General features: G+C 46.7%; 1 protein-coding gene across 1 annotated transcript in view; it reads left to right on the forward strand.

Moving 5' to 3' along the window:
• The first annotated feature begins 1,637 nt into the window (after window positions 1-1,637).
• Window positions 1,638-22,135, forward strand: part of LOC115779949 (inter-alpha-trypsin inhibitor heavy chain H3-like) — a 34,156-nt gene continuing 13,658 nt past the window's right edge. Inside the window, exons 1-10 of the mRNA XM_030728858.1 lie at window positions 1,638-1,701; window positions 1,793-2,080; window positions 2,177-2,304; window positions 14,737-14,865; window positions 15,172-15,290; window positions 15,405-15,573; window positions 15,673-15,767; window positions 15,951-16,132; window positions 16,234-16,413; window positions 21,533-21,753. Coding sequence (XP_030584718.1) covers window positions 16,334-16,413; window positions 21,533-21,753 — 301 coding nt within the window. The 5' untranslated portion in view covers window positions 1,638-1,701; window positions 1,793-2,080; window positions 2,177-2,304; ... (4 more) ...; window positions 15,951-16,132; window positions 16,234-16,333. The remainder of the gene's footprint in view (window positions 1,702-1,792; window positions 2,081-2,176; window positions 2,305-14,736; window positions 14,866-15,171; window positions 15,291-15,404; window positions 15,574-15,672; window positions 15,768-15,950; window positions 16,133-16,233; window positions 16,414-21,532; window positions 21,754-22,135) is intronic.

Here is a 22,135-nt window from a genome sequence, read left to right on the forward strand (position 1 = left end):
TGTTGCAGCAAACAAAAACGAAGTAAGCAAATGTAACTATTAAGAGGAAAACAAAGCACGCAAGCGATCTGAAATTCAAGCAGAATTTTAAAACATACAGAAACTCTGTAAAATAGAGACAGAGCAATAGAAAAGCTACTGACACTAATGAGAAGGGCACGTAGGTACACAGGCCAGGTCTGGTTTGAGAGGAGTGGTGGACATTCATAAGGTAAAATGTCACTAGGTGGGAATCACTTAGTCTAGATCTCAAGGGGTTCTTGTTTAAGTTCGGAACAGAGAAAGTCTGCTCACACAAATACGTGGAGCCAAACAAGCTTAACATTTTCTTTGCAAATGTTAGCATCTCTGGAAACTTGACCTTATGCAGCTGCTGGTAAAAAGGCAGAAGAGATGCTGGTGTCGGCTGTCACTGTCACACTGAAGCTCAGTCAGCTCTAGCTGCAGGTGAGGTGGAGCGTCAACAGGGTAATACAGCAAGATGTTCTTTTCGATAGAGGCAAAATCCAGAAAGAGGTTGTTAAAATCCCCAGTGAGGGATGTGATGACTGCTGCATGCCTCTTCAGCTAAGATGTCCTGGAGTTGCTTCGCTTTTGAGCACAATCACTGTCTGATAGCTTGTCATATGTATTAGCAACGTTTGTCTTGTAGGTCTTCACATTATGTTCCTCAAATAAAGCAACAGTCTCACGGCAAATCAGGCAGACAGTTATTTCGGGTTTCATTGAAAAAATATTGTAATTTCCTCCTTTCCTGGAAGGGGTATCCTTCATTACCAATTTTCTTTTTCTACTTGCTGTAGCCATAACTACTGAAGGGTCAGAGCAAATTTAATTAGGCCATTTAAGTGTCAAATTGGCAACGTACACCTGCAGAACTCTGTGTCACCTATGACTCCCACCGAAGCCCCACAATCGCTCAGTTAGTCAATCATCTTCTTTTTGAGTTTTTATGGCAGTTGGCAGTCATCTGTTACACAATGCTGCCTACAGGAGTTAAAAAGAGGAACTGCATGCAGAATCTTAGTCATTGTTTGTGCCAGTGGGCCAAAAACTAGGGCATAGAATTGGGTAGGGATAAATCTCTATCAATATCAAAGGACAACAGTTATGTCATACCAATATTTCTTAGTACAATCTCTGCTCCATGGGTGTAATTAGCATTGCACTGGACCGTGATTTGGTCCACATCCCTATCAATGTTAATACCAAACCTTGGCCAAAAATAACACATTTTTAGACAAAACACAGGGACCATATAAAATCCAAGCTCAGGCCTTGATTAGGCTGTGGGCCGGACATTGGACACGCCTGCATTAAGTAAATTATTCTTGTCTATTTGGTTTTTAAAATGTAATACTGTAATGTTACTTGAACTCTGGAAACTTCTGTTTAAACAGTCACAGTTCAGGAAATCAATTCACCTTCTTATACATAAAAACGTAAGAATGTAAGTGACTTCCATGCTCTTTTGTGTGTGTACCACAAACAGTAGATGAAAAATAATTAAAATGGGGTGTTTCCTAGGAGTGGTGGCCTAGGGGAGAAGAAGAGGGTTCATCACTGAGAGGACCCTGGTTCAAATCCTCGGGCTGGCATCACTGTGGGTCCCTGAGCAAGCCCACCCCCCCCAGGTTGCTCCCCGGGCGCCCTTTGGCTGCCCCCTGCTCCATGCTGTGCTGTGTGTACTACATACTCCATGTGTGTGATGGGTTAAATGCAGAGAATGAATTTCACTGCATGTATATGTATGTGACAAATAAAGCTCTTTCTTCTTCTTCTTCTTCTGCAGTTAAACCAATTGGATTTCACCGATGTCATCGATCAGCACAATTTTTTTCAACTACATCTGACCTTTGGTCAGCCAGTGCAATCAGTCAACCCACTTTTTGTGAAATGTGCCTCCTGTGTTTGCTTAGGATGACTGGGATATCTACAGCTTTCACATCAACTTCACAGTGACCAGTTGTTATGCCACCACTGTTATCACGAGCCGTGTGGCCAATCGTATGAACGAGTCAAAGGAAATTGAATTCCACGTTCGGATTCCCCAGAATGCCTTCATCAGTAAATTTCGAATGTGTGTGAAGCATAAATGATCTGTAACTATTTGCAAATAAAGAATTCTGCACTGAAAAACATATTACAGGATACTCAGTAGTGTGTATTTACATAGGGGCATTTTTGGGTCGTCTTCAGGTTTATAGATGACCAGATTTATGATGGTGTTGTGAAAGCTAAGGAGCAAGCTCAGCAGCAGTACACTGAGGCTGTGTCCCGTGGTGAAAGTGCTGGTCTTGTCAGGTATTTTAATTCATTCATTTATATTTTCATATGAAAAAATTCTCAGTAATACAAAAGGATTTGTTTTTTGTTTTTTATGTCTCAAATAGTCTTGCAAAAAATTTTCATTTGCATCTTCAATTATCTAAAACAATTTAAATGAATATTTTCTCATTAGAAAAATATCTATCTATCCATCCATCCATCCATTTTCTTCCACTTATCCGAGGCCAGGTCATGGGCCAGCAGCCTAAGCAGAGAAGCCCAGACATGTCTCTCCTTAGCCACCTCCTCCATCTCTTCCGGGGTGACATCGAGGTGTTCCCAGGCCAGCCGAGAGATAAAATCTCTCCAGCATGACCTGGGTCTGCCCTGGGGCCTCCTCCCGGTAGGACATGCCCAGAACATCTCCCCCAAGAGGTGTCCAGGAGGCATCCTAGTCAGGTTCCCAAACATGACTAGGATGAACTGGCTCTTTCAATGTGGAGGAGTAGCGGCTCTACTCTGAGCCCGACCTAAATGACTGCACTCCTCTCCCTATCTCTCAGGGAGAGGCTAGCCACCCTTTGGAGGAAGATCATTTCCACCTATTTTATCCACAATCTTGTTCTTTCAGTCACTACCCAAAGCTTATGACCATAGGTAAAGGTAGTGATGCAGCTTGACGTGTAAATTGACAGCTTCGCTTTCACGCTCATTTCCCTCTTAATCATGCCAGACTGGTGTAGCGTCGGCTTCACTGCATACACAGCCCCAATCCATCGGTCAATTTTCTACTCCTTTAACCTATCACTCATGAGCAAGACTACGAGATACTAAAACTCCTCCAACTAGGGCATCAACTTGTCCCTGAGTCAGAGTGGGCACTCAACCCTTTTCCAGCTGAGGACCATGGCCTCGGTCTCAGAAGTGCTAATTCTTATTCCAGCCACTTCACACTTGGCAGCAAACCATTCCATTCCGAACTGAAGGCCACCACCTGACTGCACAGGACCGCATCATCCGCAAAAAGCAGAGATGAGCAGAGAAATTCTGTCCATAAAAATTATGAACAGTACTGGTGACAAAGGGCAGCACCCACGTGAAATGAGTCCAACATATTGCCGGTAATACAGTTCAATCCCTCACTGCGGCTGTACAGGGATCGAATGTCCCACAACAATGGGCCAAACACCCCATACTCTTGCAGTACCCTCCACAGGATACCCCAAGAAACACAGTTGAATGCTTTCTCCATTCTACAAAACACATGTAGAATGGATGGGCAGACTCCCATGCACACTCGAATATTCTTGAGAGGAAACAGAGCTGGTCCAGCGCATTGTTCCTCTTGGATCCAAGGTTCAACTCTCCTTTCCAGAACCTTGACATAGACCTTTCCGGGGAGGCTAAGGAGTGTGGTCCCCCAATAGTTGGAAGGCACCCTCCAGTCCCCCTTCTTAAAGATGAGGACCACCACCCTGGTCTGTTAATCCAGTGGCACCGCCCCAGATCTCCACGCAATGTTGCAGAGGCATGTCAACGAAGACAGCCCTACAACATCCAGAGCCTTCAGGAACAAATCTCGTCCACCTCAGGAACCCTGCCACCAAAGAATTTAATTGCCTCAGTGACCTCATCCCCTGTGATGGGCAAGTTATCCCCCTCGTCCCCAGATTCTGCTTGTGCTATGGAAGGCATGTCAGTGGCATGTCAATGGGATTAAGGATGTCCTCAAAATATTCCTAATATTCAGCAGCACCCCACCCGCACTATATACAGTGTGAGTAGAGCATTGGTTTCCTCTCCTGAGTCGCCTGACGATTTGCCAGAATCACTTTGAGGTTGGCCAAAAAATCTTTTTCCATGACCTCACAGAACTCCTTCCACACTCAAGTTTTTTGCTTCAGCCCCCACCTGAGTTGCATTCCGCTTAGCCTGCTGGTACCCATCAACTGCCTCTAGAGATCAGTTGACAGCTCAACAACTCTCTTTACCTGAATGTCCCAGAAAATACAGCTGCAGATCTGATAATACGATTACAAAATCAATCATTGACCTGGTGCCACGTGCATTTATGGACATCCTTATTTTCAAACATTTTTATGTTATGGACAAGCTGTGGTTTGCACAGAAGTCCAATAACAAGACACCAATCAGGTACAGATCAGGCAGGCCGTTCCTCCCAATCATGCTCATTGCTCACATGAGCGTTCAAGTCTCCCAGTAAGATGATGGAGTCACCAGACGGGGCACCCTCAAGCACCCAGCCCATCAACACCAAGAAGGCTGGGTACTCTGAACTGTCACTGTGTAAGTGCAGACAACAGTCAGAAGATGCAGGGAAGCAACCCTCTCATCCACTTTTGAAAACTCCAACTTACAGGCAACAAGCCAAGGGGATACAAGAATACCCACCCCAGCCTGTCGCCTCTCACTGAGGGCAACGTCAGAAGATTGGTTCCTGAGCCCACGCCATGCACTGAAGTGAGCCCGTCTATATTTAGCCAGTATCAACTTCACGCACTAGCTCAGGCTCCTCCCCACCCAGAGAGGTGGCTAATAGTCAGCCTCGATAGCCAGGAAATAGTTCACTGGGACTCCTCACTTGGCTGTAGCCCAACATACATTGCACCCGACCCTTACGATGCCTTCTGAGGGTGGTGGGGCTACAGGAGGACGAGCCCAGTCTCCCTCAAACTCCCTCCCGAGGCCTGGCTCCAGGGCTCCATGGGTTAACTGTTCCCTTGATGACTCTTCCAAAAGGGTTGTTGGAAGAAGAAGAAGAAGAAGAAACAGCCTTTATTGTCCCACAGAGGGGAAATTTGGGTGTAACAGCAGCCGCAGTTATTATAAATATAAATATAATAATTTACACTATTAAGAATATATATATATATATAAAAACAACAAACAAGATTAACCATAATAATAATATTAACAATACTACTAATAATAACACTATATACAATGTACATGATGTGCCTGTGTGTTGAACCTTAACAGGCCAGACTATTTACAATATATTATATATTATCCTACAATGTGTAGGTTATTGTGGTTTTGTTGGGAGCAGTGACGGTTATACAGTTATACAGGAATTTGCCTTGGGAGACCCTACCAGGGGGCAAATGCCCCCGGAGATCATAGCTCCTGGGATCACTGGGACACACAAACCCCTCCACCATGATAAAGTGGCAATTCATGAAGAATAGAAATATATCTTTTTTTACTTAATTTGCTCAAACCTCACATTTGCATTGTACAATAATCTGCTGTGAAATGCATTTTCGTGAAATGGTTATTGTGTCATGGCCGGGGAGGAAATGGACGAGGAATGGCTGACACGAAGGACTCCAGAAGTCAGCGTAACATAAAAGGGATTTATTTCACCGGGGGAAACACAAATACAAAAACCTTGGAAGGGAGGCACAGGGAGACGAAGGGCAGGCACAGGGAACACAGGAACATGCGGGCACAAAACATCAACGACGCGACAACAGGCATGGAAAACACAGGACTTAAATACACAAGGGGCTAATGAGGGAAGAGGAAACAGGTGGGAACACAGGTGAGGCAAATGAAACTAATCACACGGGGGGGAAGCAAAACTAGACACGAAGCACAGGGAAATCATACTGACAGAATAAAACAGGAAGTGATAAACCAAGGAACACGCAGACGAGTCACAACACTGGGAACATAACATACTGGGGAGGACACACTCAGGAAATAAACTATTAACACAAAACGCTGGGCCAACGGCCCAGGACATGACAGTACCCCCCCCTCAAAGGCCGGCTCCCGACGGCCAAAACCAGAAACAAAACCAGACAAGGGCGGGAGGCGGGGGACCAGGAGGGAGGGCCCGAAACAAAAACAAAGACAGGGAGCAAAACAGAAACCACAGGGCGTGAACAAAACAAATCAAACCCGGACAGGAAGAAAACAAAAACACAGGACCAGAACAAAAGGCGACGGCACAAGGCCGGAGACAGTCCAACAGGGGGCATCAAAATGAGGCAGAGCAGAGGCAACACAGTCCAAACAAGAACAAAACACGGGGACGAGAAGCAAAAAAAACAACCGGATGAAACAAAAAGCGACGACACAAGGCCGGAGAGCTCCAATGTCCAAAACAGGGGGCCGAAACAAGGAACAGGCCAGGAGCTAAGACAAAACAAAACACAGCAGGGGAAAAAACAGTCCACAGTTCAGGGGAGTCAGTGGGAAATCCAAAAACAAAAAACACAGTTCAGGAGGCCGCAGAGGCCAAGGGGCCACAAAGCAAAATCCCAACGAGGGAGGCCGACCGCGCTCCCAGCGGCGGCGGCGACGAGGACGAGAAGGAATCACTGGAGGCCGCCCGCGCGCCCAGCGGCGGCGGCGACGAGGAGGAGTCACAGGAGGCCGACCGCGCTCCCAGCGGCGGCGGCGACGACGAGGAGGAGTCACTGGAGGCCGACCGCGCTCCCAGCGGCGGCGGCGACGGGGAGCAGGCACCGGAGGCTGACCGTGCTTCCAGCGGCGGCGGCGGCGACGAGGAGGGGTCACTGGAGGCCGACCGCGCTCCCAGCGGCGGCGGCGACGAGGAGGAGTCACTGGAGGCCGACCGCGCTCCCAGCGGCGGCGGCGACGACGAGGAGGAGTCACTGGAGGCCAACCACGCTCCCAGCGGCGGCGGCGACGGGGAGCAGGCACCGGAGGCTGACCGTGCTTCCAGCGGCGGCGGCGGCGACGAGGAGGGGTCACTGGAGGCCGACCGCGCTCCCAGCGGTGGCGGCGACGAGGAGGGGTCACTGGAGGGCGACCGCGGGGCATGCGGCGGCGGAGAAGGCCGACCCCGGGCTCTGGTGGGGAACCCTCGGGTGACGTGGAGCGCTCGGACTGAGCAGAGACCCCCACCGGCTCGGACTGAGCGGGACCCCCTGGCTCGGAGCGCTCGGACTGAGCGGAGACCCCCATCGGCTCGGACTGAGCGGAGACCCCCATCGGCTCGGACTGAGCGGGACCCTCTGGCGCGGAGCGCTCGGACTGAGCGGGACCCTCTGGCGCGGAGCGCTCGGACTGAGCGGAGACCCCCATCGGCTCGGACTGAGCTGAGCCCTTGGGCTGAACGGGGCCTACATGGTGAGGCTCCGGATGCGCAGGCTGGGACTGCGGAACAGGGCACACTGCTGCTTTATTGAGCAGCAGGGGCCGCGCGGGGAATAGCCAAGGTGCAGGGGACTGCATGGGAGCTGACGCTATGGGCTGCGTGGAAGCAGGCCGGGAGACGACTGGCTGCGTGGAAGCAGGCCGGGAGACGACTGGCTGCGTGGAAGCAGGCCGGGAGACGACTGGCTGCGTGGAAGCAGGCCGGGAGACGACTGGCTGCGTGGAAGCAGGCCGGGAGACGACTGGCTGCGTGGAAGCAGGCCGGGAGACGACTGGCTGCGTGGAAGCAGGCCGGGAGACGACTGGCTGCGTGGAAGCAGGCCGGGAGACGACTGGCTGCGTGGAAGCAGGCCGGGAGACGACTGGCTGCGTGGAAGCAGGCCGGGAGACGACTGGCTGCGTGGAAGCAGGCCGGGAGACGACTGGCTGCGTGGAAGCAGACTGCGAGCTAGGGAGAGCAGACTGCGAGCTAGGGAGAGCAGACTGCGTGGAGGCAGACTGCGAGCTAGAGCATGCCGACTGCGTGGAACCCGACTGAGAGCTAGGGAGAGCAGACTGCGAGCTAGGGAGAGCAGACTGCAAGCTAGGGAGAGCAGACTGCGAGCTAGGGAGAGCAGACTGCGTGGAGGCAGACTGCGAGCTAGAGCATGCCGACTGCGTGGAAACTGACCGAGAGCTAGGGAGATCTGGCTGCGTGGAAACTGACCGAGAGCTAGGGAGATCTGGCTGCGTGGAAACTGACCGAGAGCTAGGGAGATCTGGCTGCGTGGAAACTGACCGAGAGCTAGGGAGATCTGGCTGCGTGGAAACTGACCGAGAGCTAGGGAGATCTGGCTGCGTGGAAACTGACCGAGAGCTAGGGAGATCTGGCTGCGTGGAAACTGACCGAGAGCTAGGGAGATCTGGCTGCGTGGAAACTGACCGAGAGCTAGGGAAATCTGGCTGCGTGGAAACTGACCGAGAGCTAGGGAGATCTGGCTGCGTGGAAGCTGACCGAGAGCTAGGGAGATCTGGCTGCGTGGAAGCTGACTGAACGCTACGGGGAGCAGTCTGCGTGGAGACTGACTGAGAGCTAGGAAGAGCTGACACTGGGCAAGCTGTCATTACTGGAGCTACCGAGGGAGCCGGAGCTGAGGGAACTGCGACTAAAGATGGAAAAACTGCAGATGAAGAGACCAAAACCGAACTGACTGAAGGGTCCAAGGGGATTACGGAGCTAACTGACGTTAAAGCGGAGGGAGCAGACTGAGAGGGCACAGAAACAGCTGACACCGGGGACCGAGGAAGAGCTACTGGGGCTGACTGAGACTGGAGTGGACAGGGAGCGACAGGAGCTGGGGCTGACTGAAGGCGAGGGGAAGCGACTGGAGCTGGGGCTGACTGAAGGCGAGGGGGAGCGACTGGAGCTAGAGCTGACTGAAGGCGAGGGGGAGCGACTGGAGCTAGAGCTGACTGAAGGCGAGAGGGAGCGACTGGAGCTAGAGCTGACTGAAGGCGAGGGGGAGCGACTGGAGCTAGAGCTGACTGAGACCCTGCTGCTGCAGCTAACACAGAAAACCGATGCGAAGGCTTGGACCTGGTTGCCCCCACCCGCGGAACAGGAACGGGTGCAGAGGTCAGCCCGTCCGTGGCTGCCCCCACCCGCGGAACAGGTACGGGTGCAGAGGTCAGCCCGTCCGTGGCTGCCCCCACCCGCGGAACAGGTACGGGTGCAGAGGTCAGCCCGTCCGTGGCTGCCCCCACCCGCGGAACAGGTACGGGTGCAGAGGTCAGCCCGTCCGTGGCTGCCCCCACCCGCGGAACAGGTACGGGTGCAGAGGTCAGCCCGTCCGTGGCTGCCCCCACCCGCGGAACAGGTACGGGTGCAGGGGGAGCTGGAGCCAAGGGAGCGGGAGCAGGGTGAGCAGAGGGAGCTGGAGCTACAGCTGACTGGGAACACTGCGACTGAGAGCTAGGGAGAGCTGCGGCTGACTGGGAAGGCTGAGACTGAGCTGGCACGACAGCTGTCTGGGGAAACTGAGAATGAGCTGGCGCTACGGCTAACTGGGGAAACGGAGAATGAGCTGGCGCTACAGCTGACTGAGGCGAGAGTGACCGTCTCCGCGGCGTTATACCGCTCTGCTCCCGCGGCGATTCTCTCTGATGCTGCCGGGAGCTTGGTCTTCCTCCGTCAGCAGCAGGCAGTGGTGACGCGGAAGTGGTGGGAGGCCAGGGACCCCTGTGACCCAGGAATCGGAAAAATGACTCCTCTGGAGTCATTCCGGGCGCTGGCTCCAGGAAAACGTCTCTCCGCTTCCTCCGGTATCTCGTCCTCCGTGGCTGCGGCGACTGCTGAGGACAGGAGGGGCCAGCGAGCGGAGTGACAGGTGAGGGAGCGGCCGGCGCCAAAAACAGTCCGCCCACGCGGCAGACCTGCGGTTTAGGCGGGGGCGGTGAGCGGCGTCGCCGGGGACCGTTCAAAAAAGCTGGTCCCCCCAGCGCCAGGCGAGTGCCATTGTAGCGGCCGGAGCTTGCAGGGTCTTTAGTATGGTCGCGTCGTTCTGTCATGGCCGGGGAGGAAATGGACGAGGAATGGCTGACACGAAGGACTCCAGAAGTCAGCGTAACATAAAAGGGATTTATTTCAACGGGGGAAACACAAATACAAAAACCTTGGAAGGGAGGCACAGGGAGACGAAGGGCAGGCACAGGGAACACAGGAACATGCGGGCACAAAACATCAACGACGCGACAACAGGCATGGAAAACACAGGACTTAAATACACAAGGGGCTAATGAGGGAAGAGGAAACAGGTGGGAACACAGGTGAGGCAAATGAAACTAATCACACGGGGGGGAAGCAAAACTAGACACGAAGCACAGGGAAATCATACTGACAGAATAAAACAGGAAGTGATAAACCAAGGAACACGCAGACGAGTCACAACACTGGGAACATAACATACTGGGGAGGACACACTCAGGAAATAAACTATTAACACAAAACGCTGGGCCAACGGCCCAGGACATGACATATTGTTTAAGATAAGATAAGATAAGATAAGATAAAACTTTAATGATCCCACGACGGGGAAATTTGCGCATTACAGCAGCTCAGTACAGAAAACTAAAAATAGAATAGAATAAAATAAAATAGAAAAACACTATACACATAGACATAAGCACTATATACAGAAATATATAGTCAATACACACATGTACATATACACACATATACACACACATCAAAACACTATATACAGATATCAAAATATTATATACATTTGTAGCCGGTAAGGTACACAGCATACACGGTATGCATTATATGGGTGAGTGTAATAAATAAAATGTATCTGGACTGTAAGGATAAAGTGATGGCAGAGGAGGTAAAGTGTCCAAGTGACTCAAGACATTATGAAGTGTTGTACAGTCTAACTGCTGTTGGGATGAATGACCTGCGAAAGCGCTCCTTCCTGCAGCGAGGATGTTTCAGTCTCTGACTGAAGGAGCTGCTCAGCTCACCCACGGTCTCATGCAGAGGGTGATGGGGGTTGTTCATGATGGATGTCAGCTTTGCTAACATCCTCCTCTCACCCACCACCATCACAGACTCCAGAGGACATCCCAACACAGAGCTAGACCTCCGCACCAGTTTGTCGATCCTGCTCCTGTCCCTTTCGGTGCATCCACCCCCCCAGCAGGCCACTGCATATAAAAGGGCAGATGCTACCACTGTGTCATAAAAGGTCTTTAACAGAGTCCTGCAGACACCAAAGGACCTCAGTCTCCTCAGCAGGTGGAGTCGACTCTGGCCCTTCTTATACAGGACATCTGTGTTTGTAGTCCAGTCCAACTTGTTATTGAGATGAACACCCAGGTATTTGTAGGAGACCACTGTCTCAATATGCTTTCCCTGGATGTTCACCGGTGCTGTAGGGGGTGGCTTCCTCCTGAAGTCTATGATCATCTCCTTCGTCTTGCTGGCGTTGATTTGGAGTGCGTTGTTCTCACACCAGCCGACAAAGTCACTGATGACACCCCTGTATTCCTGGTCGTTCCCATCTGATACACATCCAATGATGGCCGTATCATCTGAGAACTTCTGTAGGTGGCAGTGGTCCGAGTTGTACCTGAAGTCTGAGGTGTACAGACTGAACAAAAAGGGTGAGAGGACCGTGCCCTGTGGCGCCCCCGTGCTGCAGACTACCACATCAGACATACAGTCATGGCACCTCACATACTGTGGTCTGTTGGTGAGGTAGTCGATGGTCCATGCCGTCAGCTGACTGTCTACTCCGGCTCCCTCCATCTTCCCTCTCAGTAGTGCAGGCTGGATGGTGTTGAAAGCACTGGAGAAGTCAAAGAACATGACCCTCACAGTGTTTCCTGCCTGCTCTAGGTGAGAGAGGGATCTGTGCAGCAGGTAGATGATGGCATCGTCCACCCCAATGCCGGGCTGGTAGGCGAACTGCAGGGGGTCCAGCGCTGAGCTCACCAGTGGGCGGAGGTGATGAAGGATGAGCCTCTCCATGGTCTTCATCAGGTGAGAAGTCAGGGCCACAGGTCTGTAGTGGTTGGACTCCCTGGGCTGTGCGATCTTTGGCACTGGAACTATGCAGGAAGTCTTCCACAGTTCAGGAACCCTCTCCAGATTCAGGCTCAGGTTGAAGATATGCAGTACCACCTGACAGAGCTGGTCTGCACAATCCCTGAGCAGTCTGGGGCTGATTCCATCTGGACCCGCTGCCTTCCTGATCTTCGTCTTTCTGAGCTGACTTCTCACCTGGTCAGTTGTGAGGTGGATGTGAGGCTGGGTTGGGGTGGGTGATGGGGCTGGCTCCGCTGTAGGTGAGGGTGAGGAGAGTGCAGGCAATGATAGCACTACACCAGAAGAGAGGGGGGTCAGCATACGGAGGGGGGCAGATGGGAGCTGAGGGGTGGGGGAGGTGGTCAACGACCCAGAGTCAAATCTATTGAAAAACAGGTTTAGGTCGTTAGCCCACCCCCGGTCAGCAGACACTGTGGCTCCTCCATTGTCCTCGAAGTGGCCAGAGATTTTTTTCATGTTTCTCCAGACTTCTCGGACTTTGTTATGTTGGAGCTGTTCCTCCATCTTCCTCCTGAAGCTCTCTTTGCCTCTCCGGATCTTGTATTTCACATCCTTTTGCACTCTCCTCAGTTCCTCCTTGTCTCCAGATCTGAAGGCCCTCTTCTTCTCGTTCAGCAGGGCCTTCAGCTCTGGGGTCACCCACGGTTTATTGTTGGAGAAGCACCGTACCTTCTTGGTTGGCACAGTGTTCTCCACACAGAAGTTCATGTAGTCTGTGATGCAGTGGGTGAGGGCGTCAATGTCCTCACCGTGAGGCCTGCAGAGTTCCTGCCAGTCTGTAGATTCAAAACAGTCTCTCAGGGCCTCACTGCAGTCCTCAGACCACAGTCTTATTATCTTCTTGGTGGGGGGTTTCTTCTTCACAATGGGGGTGTAGGTGGGGTGAAGAATGACCAGGTTGTGGTCTGAGTGGCCAAGCGGGGGTAAAGGTGATGAGCTGTAAGCCTCCTTTGTGTTAGCAAACAGCAGGTCTAGAGTTTTATTGTCCCTTGTGTGGCAGTCAACATATTGGGTGAAGTTAGGGAGAGTGGAAGAAGGTGAGGCATGGTTCAAGTCCCCAGAGATGATAATCAGGGACTGCGGATGTGCCGTCTGTAACTGAGAGACGGTGGTGTGGATGTCCTCACAGGCTGCTGTAGCGTCGGCCGACGGCGGGAGGTAAACAGTTAACACAATAACATGTGAAAACTCCCGGGCCAGGTGGTATGGCCGAACGCTAACCGCTAACAGTTCAATGTCTTTGGTACAGCGCTGCTCCTTCACAGTGATGTGTCCTGGGTTACACCATCTCTCATTAACGTACATCGCCAGTCCCCCACCTCTCCTCTTACCACTCTCCCTCATGCTCCGGTCCGCGCTCACCAGCGGAAAGCCCGCCAATGTTACGACGGAGTCCGGTGTGTGATCCGTGAGCCAAGTCTCCGTGAACAGCAGGAGGCTGCTCTGCTGGTACTCCCACTGCAGTCTGGTTAGCGCCGTCAGCTCTTCCATCTTGTTGGGTAAAGATCTTACATTGCCCATGAGAATAGATGGAATGCTCGGTTTGTACCGTCTCCTCCTCTCCCGGTACTTCGCTCCAGCTCTGCATCCCCTCCTCCGACGCCGTAATTCCTTCGGAATCTCGGGTCTCTCCTCCGGGAGTACGCTCCTGTTGCACAGGGCTAACAGCTGATCCCGGCTGTAAACAATAGAGTGGCTCACCGGTTCTCCAGATGAAGTGGTGAAAAGTCCCAAAAAGAGTATAAGGAATGCCACTACTCTAATGAAACTTTGCAGGTCCATGGCGGGTTTGATATCCGATATAACTACGAAACTAAGAGTCTGAAAGAAAACCTTAAAATACAAGAAAAACACACAAGAAAGGGAAGTAACCTGGGAGCTGCAGTAACAGGCTGCCTACCGTGGCGCCATCTTGGAAAGATGCTATAGTTCTGTAGGGAGGACCCTGGAAGAATTTAGGACTTTGAACTTAGGTCACCTTTGAACTCACATATGAGGAACTGATGAAATGCATGCATGGCAAATATGAGCTACAAATCCATGCTCAACCCATGCAGCCTGTCAGAGACTTCACGGTCACTGTCTTGTTGGTATCTATAAGTGATCATTTATAAAAACAATGTTGAAGTAATAGCACCCAGAATTAGAGCATCAGTTTCAACGATGTGAAAGGAGGACCCAGCACCAAAGCCCTTGCTAATGCCATCACCAAAACACATGCAGATAAAGAGGTACAGTATAATGCAAATGTCAGTTTTGTAGAATATTAAGTGAACCTGAGCCTTGCTGCAACAGACAATAAAACAGATACTATCAGCAGTGGATGGCAGTCTGTAGGATGACTTTGAAAATCAAGAATAGGAAGCAAGAGAAAGTAGAGGCGATGATTAATGGTGGAAGATGAACACAAACATACAAAAATATACAAGTTACCCATGCCATGTGAACTAATCCGCATAGATTAACAACCCCCACCCCCAACCAATATGATCATGGATTCTTGCTTTCTTTTTAATCAGTGTGTTGACAACAAGTCATATATTCCCACTGCCCTTTAGCCTGGAGGACCTATAGACCATGATTAAAAATAATGACATTTTTAGTGTTCAGACCAGAGGGCACTTTTCCTCTTAACCTCAGTGCACCTTCAATAATATTAGACTAAGGGAAAACAACAGTGTTTCTCAACCTATCAAGAATCTAAATAATTAAATTCATTCTGTTTACAGGCATGGATATATTTCTATCCAACTGCTGACCAACAGAAAATGTGTGACAGCTGTGGAGAGCAGGGTATGAATGGAGATCTGGTTACTGTTTATGATGTCAACAGGGACAATGGACTGGGACAAATCAAGGTAAACCCTGATCATTTAGCAGTTTACACAAACAAACTGCATGGACCAAAAGTGTTTTTTGCGGGCACCTGGGTGGCTCAGTGGAAAAGCAGGCACTGATGTATAACTACGCTGTGAAGTGCAGGCAGTGCAGGTTAAAGTCCCAACCTGTCGCTGTTTGCTGCGTGTCTTCCCCCATCTTCTTTCTCTACACTCTTGAATAAAGCTGCGATGGCCAAGAAAAATGTTTTTTGTAGTGATATAACTTTTTTCTCTGTTCCTTAAATGATCTTTTAACTAATGAACCATCTTCTTACTGCCCCTTAGAAATCTGCTGGGTACTTTGTTCATCACTTTGCTCCATCCAATCTTCCCAGAATACCAAAAAATGTTGTCTTTCTTATTGATCAAAGTGGCTCAATGCATGGCAAAAAAAAATACAGCAGGTAAAGTGTTGAAATATTTAAATTGTTATATGTATGATTTATTCTAAAGACAAAAAAAAAATTTTTTTCTTTTTTGATTGATTATTAAACTGTGAATGACATTTCTTTGCCCAGACTAGGACCGCGTTAATCCACATTTTGAACGACCTGGCAGAAGATGACCTCTTTGGTCTCATCACTTTTGTTGGCAACATTTTTCATTGGAAACGGGAACTTGTTCAGGCCAACAGCGAAACCGTGGAAAGTGCCAAGCATTTTGCATGCAATATTCATGATAGAGGATGTGAGAAATTACAGTAAAAATATATATTTTTTCAAATATGAACAATTGATGGGAAAATGTTAGAAATTGAACTATGTTGTTGTCATTGTTGCATTTCAGCCACAAACATAAATCAAGCAGTGCTACAAGGAGCAAATATGCTGAATGTACATCACAGAGAAGGTTCAGCATCTATCCTGAAGACCCAACCTCAGGTTGTACTAAAGCACACCTGTACACAAAGGTGTTGGGAAAACTTGGAAAAAAATTGTAGTGATTTTTGTGAGCTTATTATGATTAATTGCTATGTCTTATTCAGTGATACTTTTTAAGCTTTTTAGCATCTGCGAGACTCCACTGTTTTTTAGCTGAACTGGGTATGTTTTGTGTAATTTCAGGGGAGACAAATCTGGAAAAAATACAGTCAAACGTAAAACAGGCGATTGCAGGCAAATTCCCATTGTACTGTCTGGGTTTTGGTTTTAATGTTAATTTTGAGTTCCTTGAGAAAATGTCGCTGCAAAATAATGGTGTGGCACGGCATATTTATGAAGACTCTGATGCTGATTTAAAGCTTAAGGTATTTTTTATTTAAATACTTAAGTATTCATATCATATGATTCAAAACCCTTGAGGACTGGAAGAAAAACCAAGCGTAACTTCCACACTGTATGTCAACAGGGTTTCTATGAAGAGGTGGCAACTCTTCTATTAACAGATGTGACAATGATCTATGTGGGTGGGACCAATCTAACCCAGACTAACTTCAGTCAGTATTAAAATGGTTCTGAGATTGTGGTGGCCGCTCAGATCACAGACAATGACATTGAAACCTTCATCCCACAAGTTGTGGCCATTTCGGTAAGGATTAATCCAAGATAGTTGTAATGCTCTGAAAGCTTTCTCCTTTTATACTGACGTTATGATACATTTGAATTGTGACAGAGTAACAGAAGGGTAATATTCTCTAACACAAATGACTCCGTGGAATCCACTGAAACAATAGCTGATGACCGTATTCAGAGAGTTTGGGCCCATCTCACAGTTAAACAGATTCTGGACAAACAGTGAGTGTGATATATGCCATCTTTCCCCATGTGATTTTGGACTCTGTTGCTCCTAGTAAATTTAAATCTGTTAAACATAGAGCTGAGCCTTGGCTAAATGATGCCACTCGTGAACTTAGGAGACAATGCCGTAAAGCCGAACGTAAATGGAGGAAAGATAAATTGTTAGTATCTCTGGAAATACTAAGAGATAGTCTTGCTCAGTATCAGAGATCAGTTAAGGAGGCAAAGTGTCAGTTTTTGTCCAACATAATTTCAACCAGCAATCATTCACCCAGGGTGTTATTTCATTTAATCGACTCTGTTCTTAATCCTCCAACCCCGGTTTTACTTGAGGCATCAGTCTCAACGTGCGATAGTTTTCTTTCATATTTTATTGAAAAAGTGGCATCTATAAGGCAAATTTCTGGCACGCCGAATAGTTCTGGTCTTTCTATTAGTCCTGTTTCAGCTGTCTTTGAGCAGTTTGAACCAGTGTCCTTTTCTTACTTGAAGGAGTTAATTCACCATATGAGACCTACCAACTGCCCTCTGGATTGCCTCCCCTCTAAATTAATGAAGGAGGTTTTTAACACTGTTGGTTCTGTACTTGTAACAGAGGCCTCTTCTTAAAAAGCCTCACCTTGATTCATCAATCTTATCTAATTTTAGACCGATTTCTCATTTACCTTTTCTCTCAAAAGTTTTAGAAAAGATTGTTTTTACACAGTTACAAGCATTTTTAGACTCAAATGCTATTCTTGAAAAATTTCAGTCGGGTTTTAGATCGAGGCACAGTACTGTGACCACCTTATTGAAATTCATAATGATGTTGCTGTGTCTGTAGATAGTAAGTGCCCTGTGGTCCTGGTTTTATTAGATCTTACAGCAGCTTTTGACACGGTTGACCATTCTATCCTTTTGTCTCGTTTGAAACATCTTGTCGGTATTCGTGGCACTGCACTGAAGTGGTTCACTTCGTATCTGACAGATAGAACATTCTCTGTCATGATTAACAACATATCTTCCTCTTGTGCTCCTCTTCTGTGTGGAGTACCACAAGGCTCCATCCTTGGTCCTCTTTTATTTTCCCTGTATATGTTGCCATTAGGGGAGGTTATATCTGCGCATAACATGTCCTTTCACTGTTATGCAGATGACCTTCAAATCTATTTGTCTCTCAAACCAAATATTACTAACGCAGTTTTATCTTTTGTAGACTGCATAACTGCTGTTAAACAGTGGCTGGGTGAAAATATTTTGTTTTTAAACCATCAAAAGACTGAATGTGTCTTATTTGGTGACGTTGCAACCACAGACATCAGTGCTCTGCCTTTTAAGTTAAACAAAACAGTTAGAAACCTCGGGGTAATATTTGATCAGGAGTTTAATTTTGATAAACAAATCAACTCTCTAGTCAAATCTAGTTTTTATCATCTGCGTTTGCTGGCTAAAGTCAAATCTTTTGTAAACCGCACTGACTTAGAGAAGGCCATTCATGCATTCGTCAGTTCAAGACTTGATTATTGTAATGGTCTTTATATTGGTGTCCATCAGTCTTCCCTAAGACGACTTCAGCTTGTCCAGAATGCAGCTGCTCGCCTTTTAACCGGCACCGCTAGACGTGAGCATATTACCCCAGTTCTATTCTCTTTGCACTGGCTTCCTGTCCATTTTAGAATTGAGTTTAAGATCTTAATGTTTGGTTTTAAAGCATTAAATGGGCTAGCCCCTCCATATTAATCTGAGCTTTTAAGTTTTGCTGTACATGGAAGATCTCTGAGGTCATCCAGTTACCTTTTATTAGACGTTCCAAGAACTAGGTTAAAACACTGGGGTGATCGGGCCTTTTCAGTGGCAGCGCCCCGACTCTGGAACAACCTCCCGTTAGATCTTCGATTAACTTCTGGCCAGATAAACTTTAAATCTAAGCTTAAGACTTATCTTTTAAGACAGGCTTTTAATACCATGTAGTGGAATGGCTTTTTTGGTGTTTTTTGTTTTTGTTTTTGTTTGTTTCGGTGTTTTGTTCTTTGTGTATTTCTTCAGTGACGTAATTTCTATTGTATTTTCTTTGATGCAATTTTTACTGTAAAGTGCTTTGGTCACCTTAGTTGGTTGTTGTTGAGCGCTATATAAATTAATAAATCAATCAATCAATCTAAAGAACTACTTCCTATATGGCAGGAAAAAAAATGTCCTTAAAGGGGGTATATCATGCTTTTAAATCCTTCCGTTTCATATGTAAATTATTCACTTGCGGTCTATTGACCCTTTTACTGTTTGCAAACAATGATGACGTAGGCAGTGATCCGCGTGCATTTTCGAAACAGAAATGGCGGAGTTTAATAGCGTTTCAATCTACAAGAAGGGATTATCAGCGAAAGATCGTGAAAACTACCTGCAAAAATGAACTTTGACCAACTCCCCAATTCCTGCGGTATGTTAGCAAGTGGCCCAATATCCAGTGGCTGAATATATACATGTATTTGGTGAAGAAACCCACTGTATACACCAGAGAGAAGTTACACGGATACAAGTCACTGGATGCTTACAATTATGTTGTCTGTGGCCATGTACCAAATGTTAAATATCATGACATACTCTGAGTTTTGTGTCTTGAAGGCAGAAGATCTTCCAAGATATGTATGAGGCTTGGGTCATTGTAAACAAGTCAGAGAACTATGGCTATGTTCACACTGCAGCCTGAAGTGTACCAAATCCGATTTTTTTGCCCTCATGAAACCTGTATCCAATGTTTTCATGCCAGTCTGAACAACACAGATCCGATCTTTTCAAATGCGACCCAGGCCACTTGGATATGTGGTCCTAAATCCGATACGTATCCGATCTTTTCAAATGCAACCTATGTACGGCCAGGTCGCATTTATACTTATACGTCATTGATACTTGACAAATGTCACTATTCTGTGTCCTGTTACGCAAATGTGGGAAGGAAGACGTGTGACTTCCGCAAACATTGAGCACACGCGCTACATGTGACAGTATCGCGTCCTCTATTGCGCATGCGGGACACTTTCAGGTTCACACACAGATCACATCCAAGTCGCATATATTTGGAAATGTGAACGACCACGCAAAAAGAAATCGGATTTCACAAAAAATCGGAATTGGGTCACTTCAGGCTGCAGTGTGAACATAGCCTAAGAGAGAGAGGACCAGCAAACTGCATGAGAAACTGCCTGCATGCTCCTGCAGCCTAGTTTAAGATCGGCACATACATAGCATGTCATAATAAAGTGCTGTACTCGACAGAAAAAACAACGGTTCACATTAAAAACATCCAACAACATTACACCGTGGTCTGTGAGTATAAGAAGCAAGCTTTGAACTGTTTTTTTGAAGACTTTTACTGCATTTAACTTGTCCATAATCAGGAGCACAACATAACCCTACCTCTCCTCAGCAGCACCTCCAGCTGACTGAGGAGAGAGGCGGGAAACCACAGGAAGTGACATGTACAGGAAGTCAAAGGTCACACAAAAAAATAAATAAAAGCTCCCAAAATAAAAATACTTTTGGTGAAATACAAATAAATCTTATCTTTTTAAACACACCATTACATAAGGAATCGTGTGGGTTAATAACCCAACAACCGAACATTTTGACTTATCTACTTGCAACTTCGGCATAACTGAACTTGAACTACAAAATCACTGTGAGAAAAAAATGGCAGGTTCACGAAATAGGTAAGCCGGAAGTCCATGATCTTATTTAGCAGTTCCAAAGCAAATACTGTGATATAATAGAAAACGTGACAGGGAATAGAGTAAACTGAACAGACTGAAAAATATGACCCAAAAAGAATATAAAGATATCTACGCAGCACCGGGGGAGAATACATTAAAATTTTCTGCACTCCTACACACTCAAAGTACACAAAAAATGTATTTAAGGGCTAAAAAAGTGGATTTTTGCATGATTTGTCCCCTTTAAACTGTCCTTAAGTATTAAAGTGCACAACAAATTTGAGTTTTCAGAAAAGGTTATAATTATATAATATAATAAGTGGAGTTTCAATCTTCAAATTGCTTGTTTTGACTTGCAGTCCAAAAGCCAAAAGATTTTATTTTCAATACAGCTTCCAAAATGATTTTATTTGCCAGCTGAGAAAAGATTTGCATTCATGCATGTGTGTGTGCTTTGTAAGGAAGTTTGATGTCTTCAGCAGTTCTGAGCTCTTCAAAGGCAGAAACAGATTTTGCTCACTTAATGGTGAAAGAGTCTTAGTGGTGTCATTCTGAGGGGGGTTACAAATCCCTTGGGATTGTAGCAAGAAGGGCATATGGCATAAAAATCTGACCAATCAAACATGTGGACCAAACCTTTGTGAATAAGGGAGCAGCTGAAAGTAGCCAATGCTGTAAGATTTTTAATCAGCTTCCACATTGTGTTTTTATTTCATAACACTGATAACAGCTGCTAGCATGAACAACTGAAATGACTAAGTTAAAATCTATAATGAAAACTAACATAAAGGCAGTTCAGCAAACAAGTCACAATTGAAATGATTTATTATAGCAGCAAAACACTTTTTAAAATTGCATCATTTCAACGGCAGGAACACTCCCCATGAGTGATATTGGTAAAGTATTCTTATGTATGAGGTCATTCTCTACCATTTTCAATAGAGGAATATGATTCAACCATACCAAGACAATCTTTAAAAAGTGTGGCCCATGAACTCATGGTTCATATCTCACGACATGTGATATTACAAACCTAGTTTTTCTTTATAGTATATTATTTTATCCATGTTCATTGGGTTTCTAAAGATGCCACCATACAGCAGTGCTTTAAAAACACTGGACATGAGCTGGGGACATGCAAAACATAAACACTGAACAACAAATTACTAAAACAGATTCAATTCTATGTGAACCATCAAATTGATTTAATACTTTGTGACACAGGCTTCAGCTGTCTGGACCCGAAAAAGAGAAAGTAAAGAAGGAGGCTTTGGAGCTGTCACTGAAATACAACTTTGTGACCCCTCTCACATCTATGGTGGTCACAAAGCCTCCAGGAGAGAACACAGATGTGCTTCATAAACCAGGACGATGGTCCAGTGTCGGTCAATCAGTTTCAAGAAAATATTTTTCTTCTAGTAGACCCATGTCTGGCAGTCACAGTGGTGAGTAACACAAACACAATGTAAAAATCAGTAGTTTTCAGCATCACCTCTTTTAATCAATCAGATTTTTTCACCCTTCCTAAAATCACATTTAATATAACTTAAAACTAAAACGCAACTGCATGACATGAGGTGCAAATAACACTTTATGAACATATGAGTCCAAGGTAATTATGTTAGCACTGCTGTATTGAGAAAATGTATATCTGGTTTTTAGTAGCATTACATATTTTATTAAAATAAATTAATTTTGCCACTATTCTCAGATAACCAGTTATTATTTAACAATTAATTAATGCAATACTTGGAAATTAGTAGAATAATGACTTCCAAAAGTTGCTCACTGAAATTTTAAAAAATGCTTGATAGTCTTTTAAATCTG

This window comes from Archocentrus centrarchus, chromosome 5 (assembly GCF_007364275.1).
Source record: "Archocentrus centrarchus isolate MPI-CPG fArcCen1 chromosome 5, fArcCen1, whole genome shotgun sequence".
NCBI lineage: Eukaryota > Metazoa > Chordata > Actinopteri > Cichliformes > Cichlidae > Archocentrus > Archocentrus centrarchus.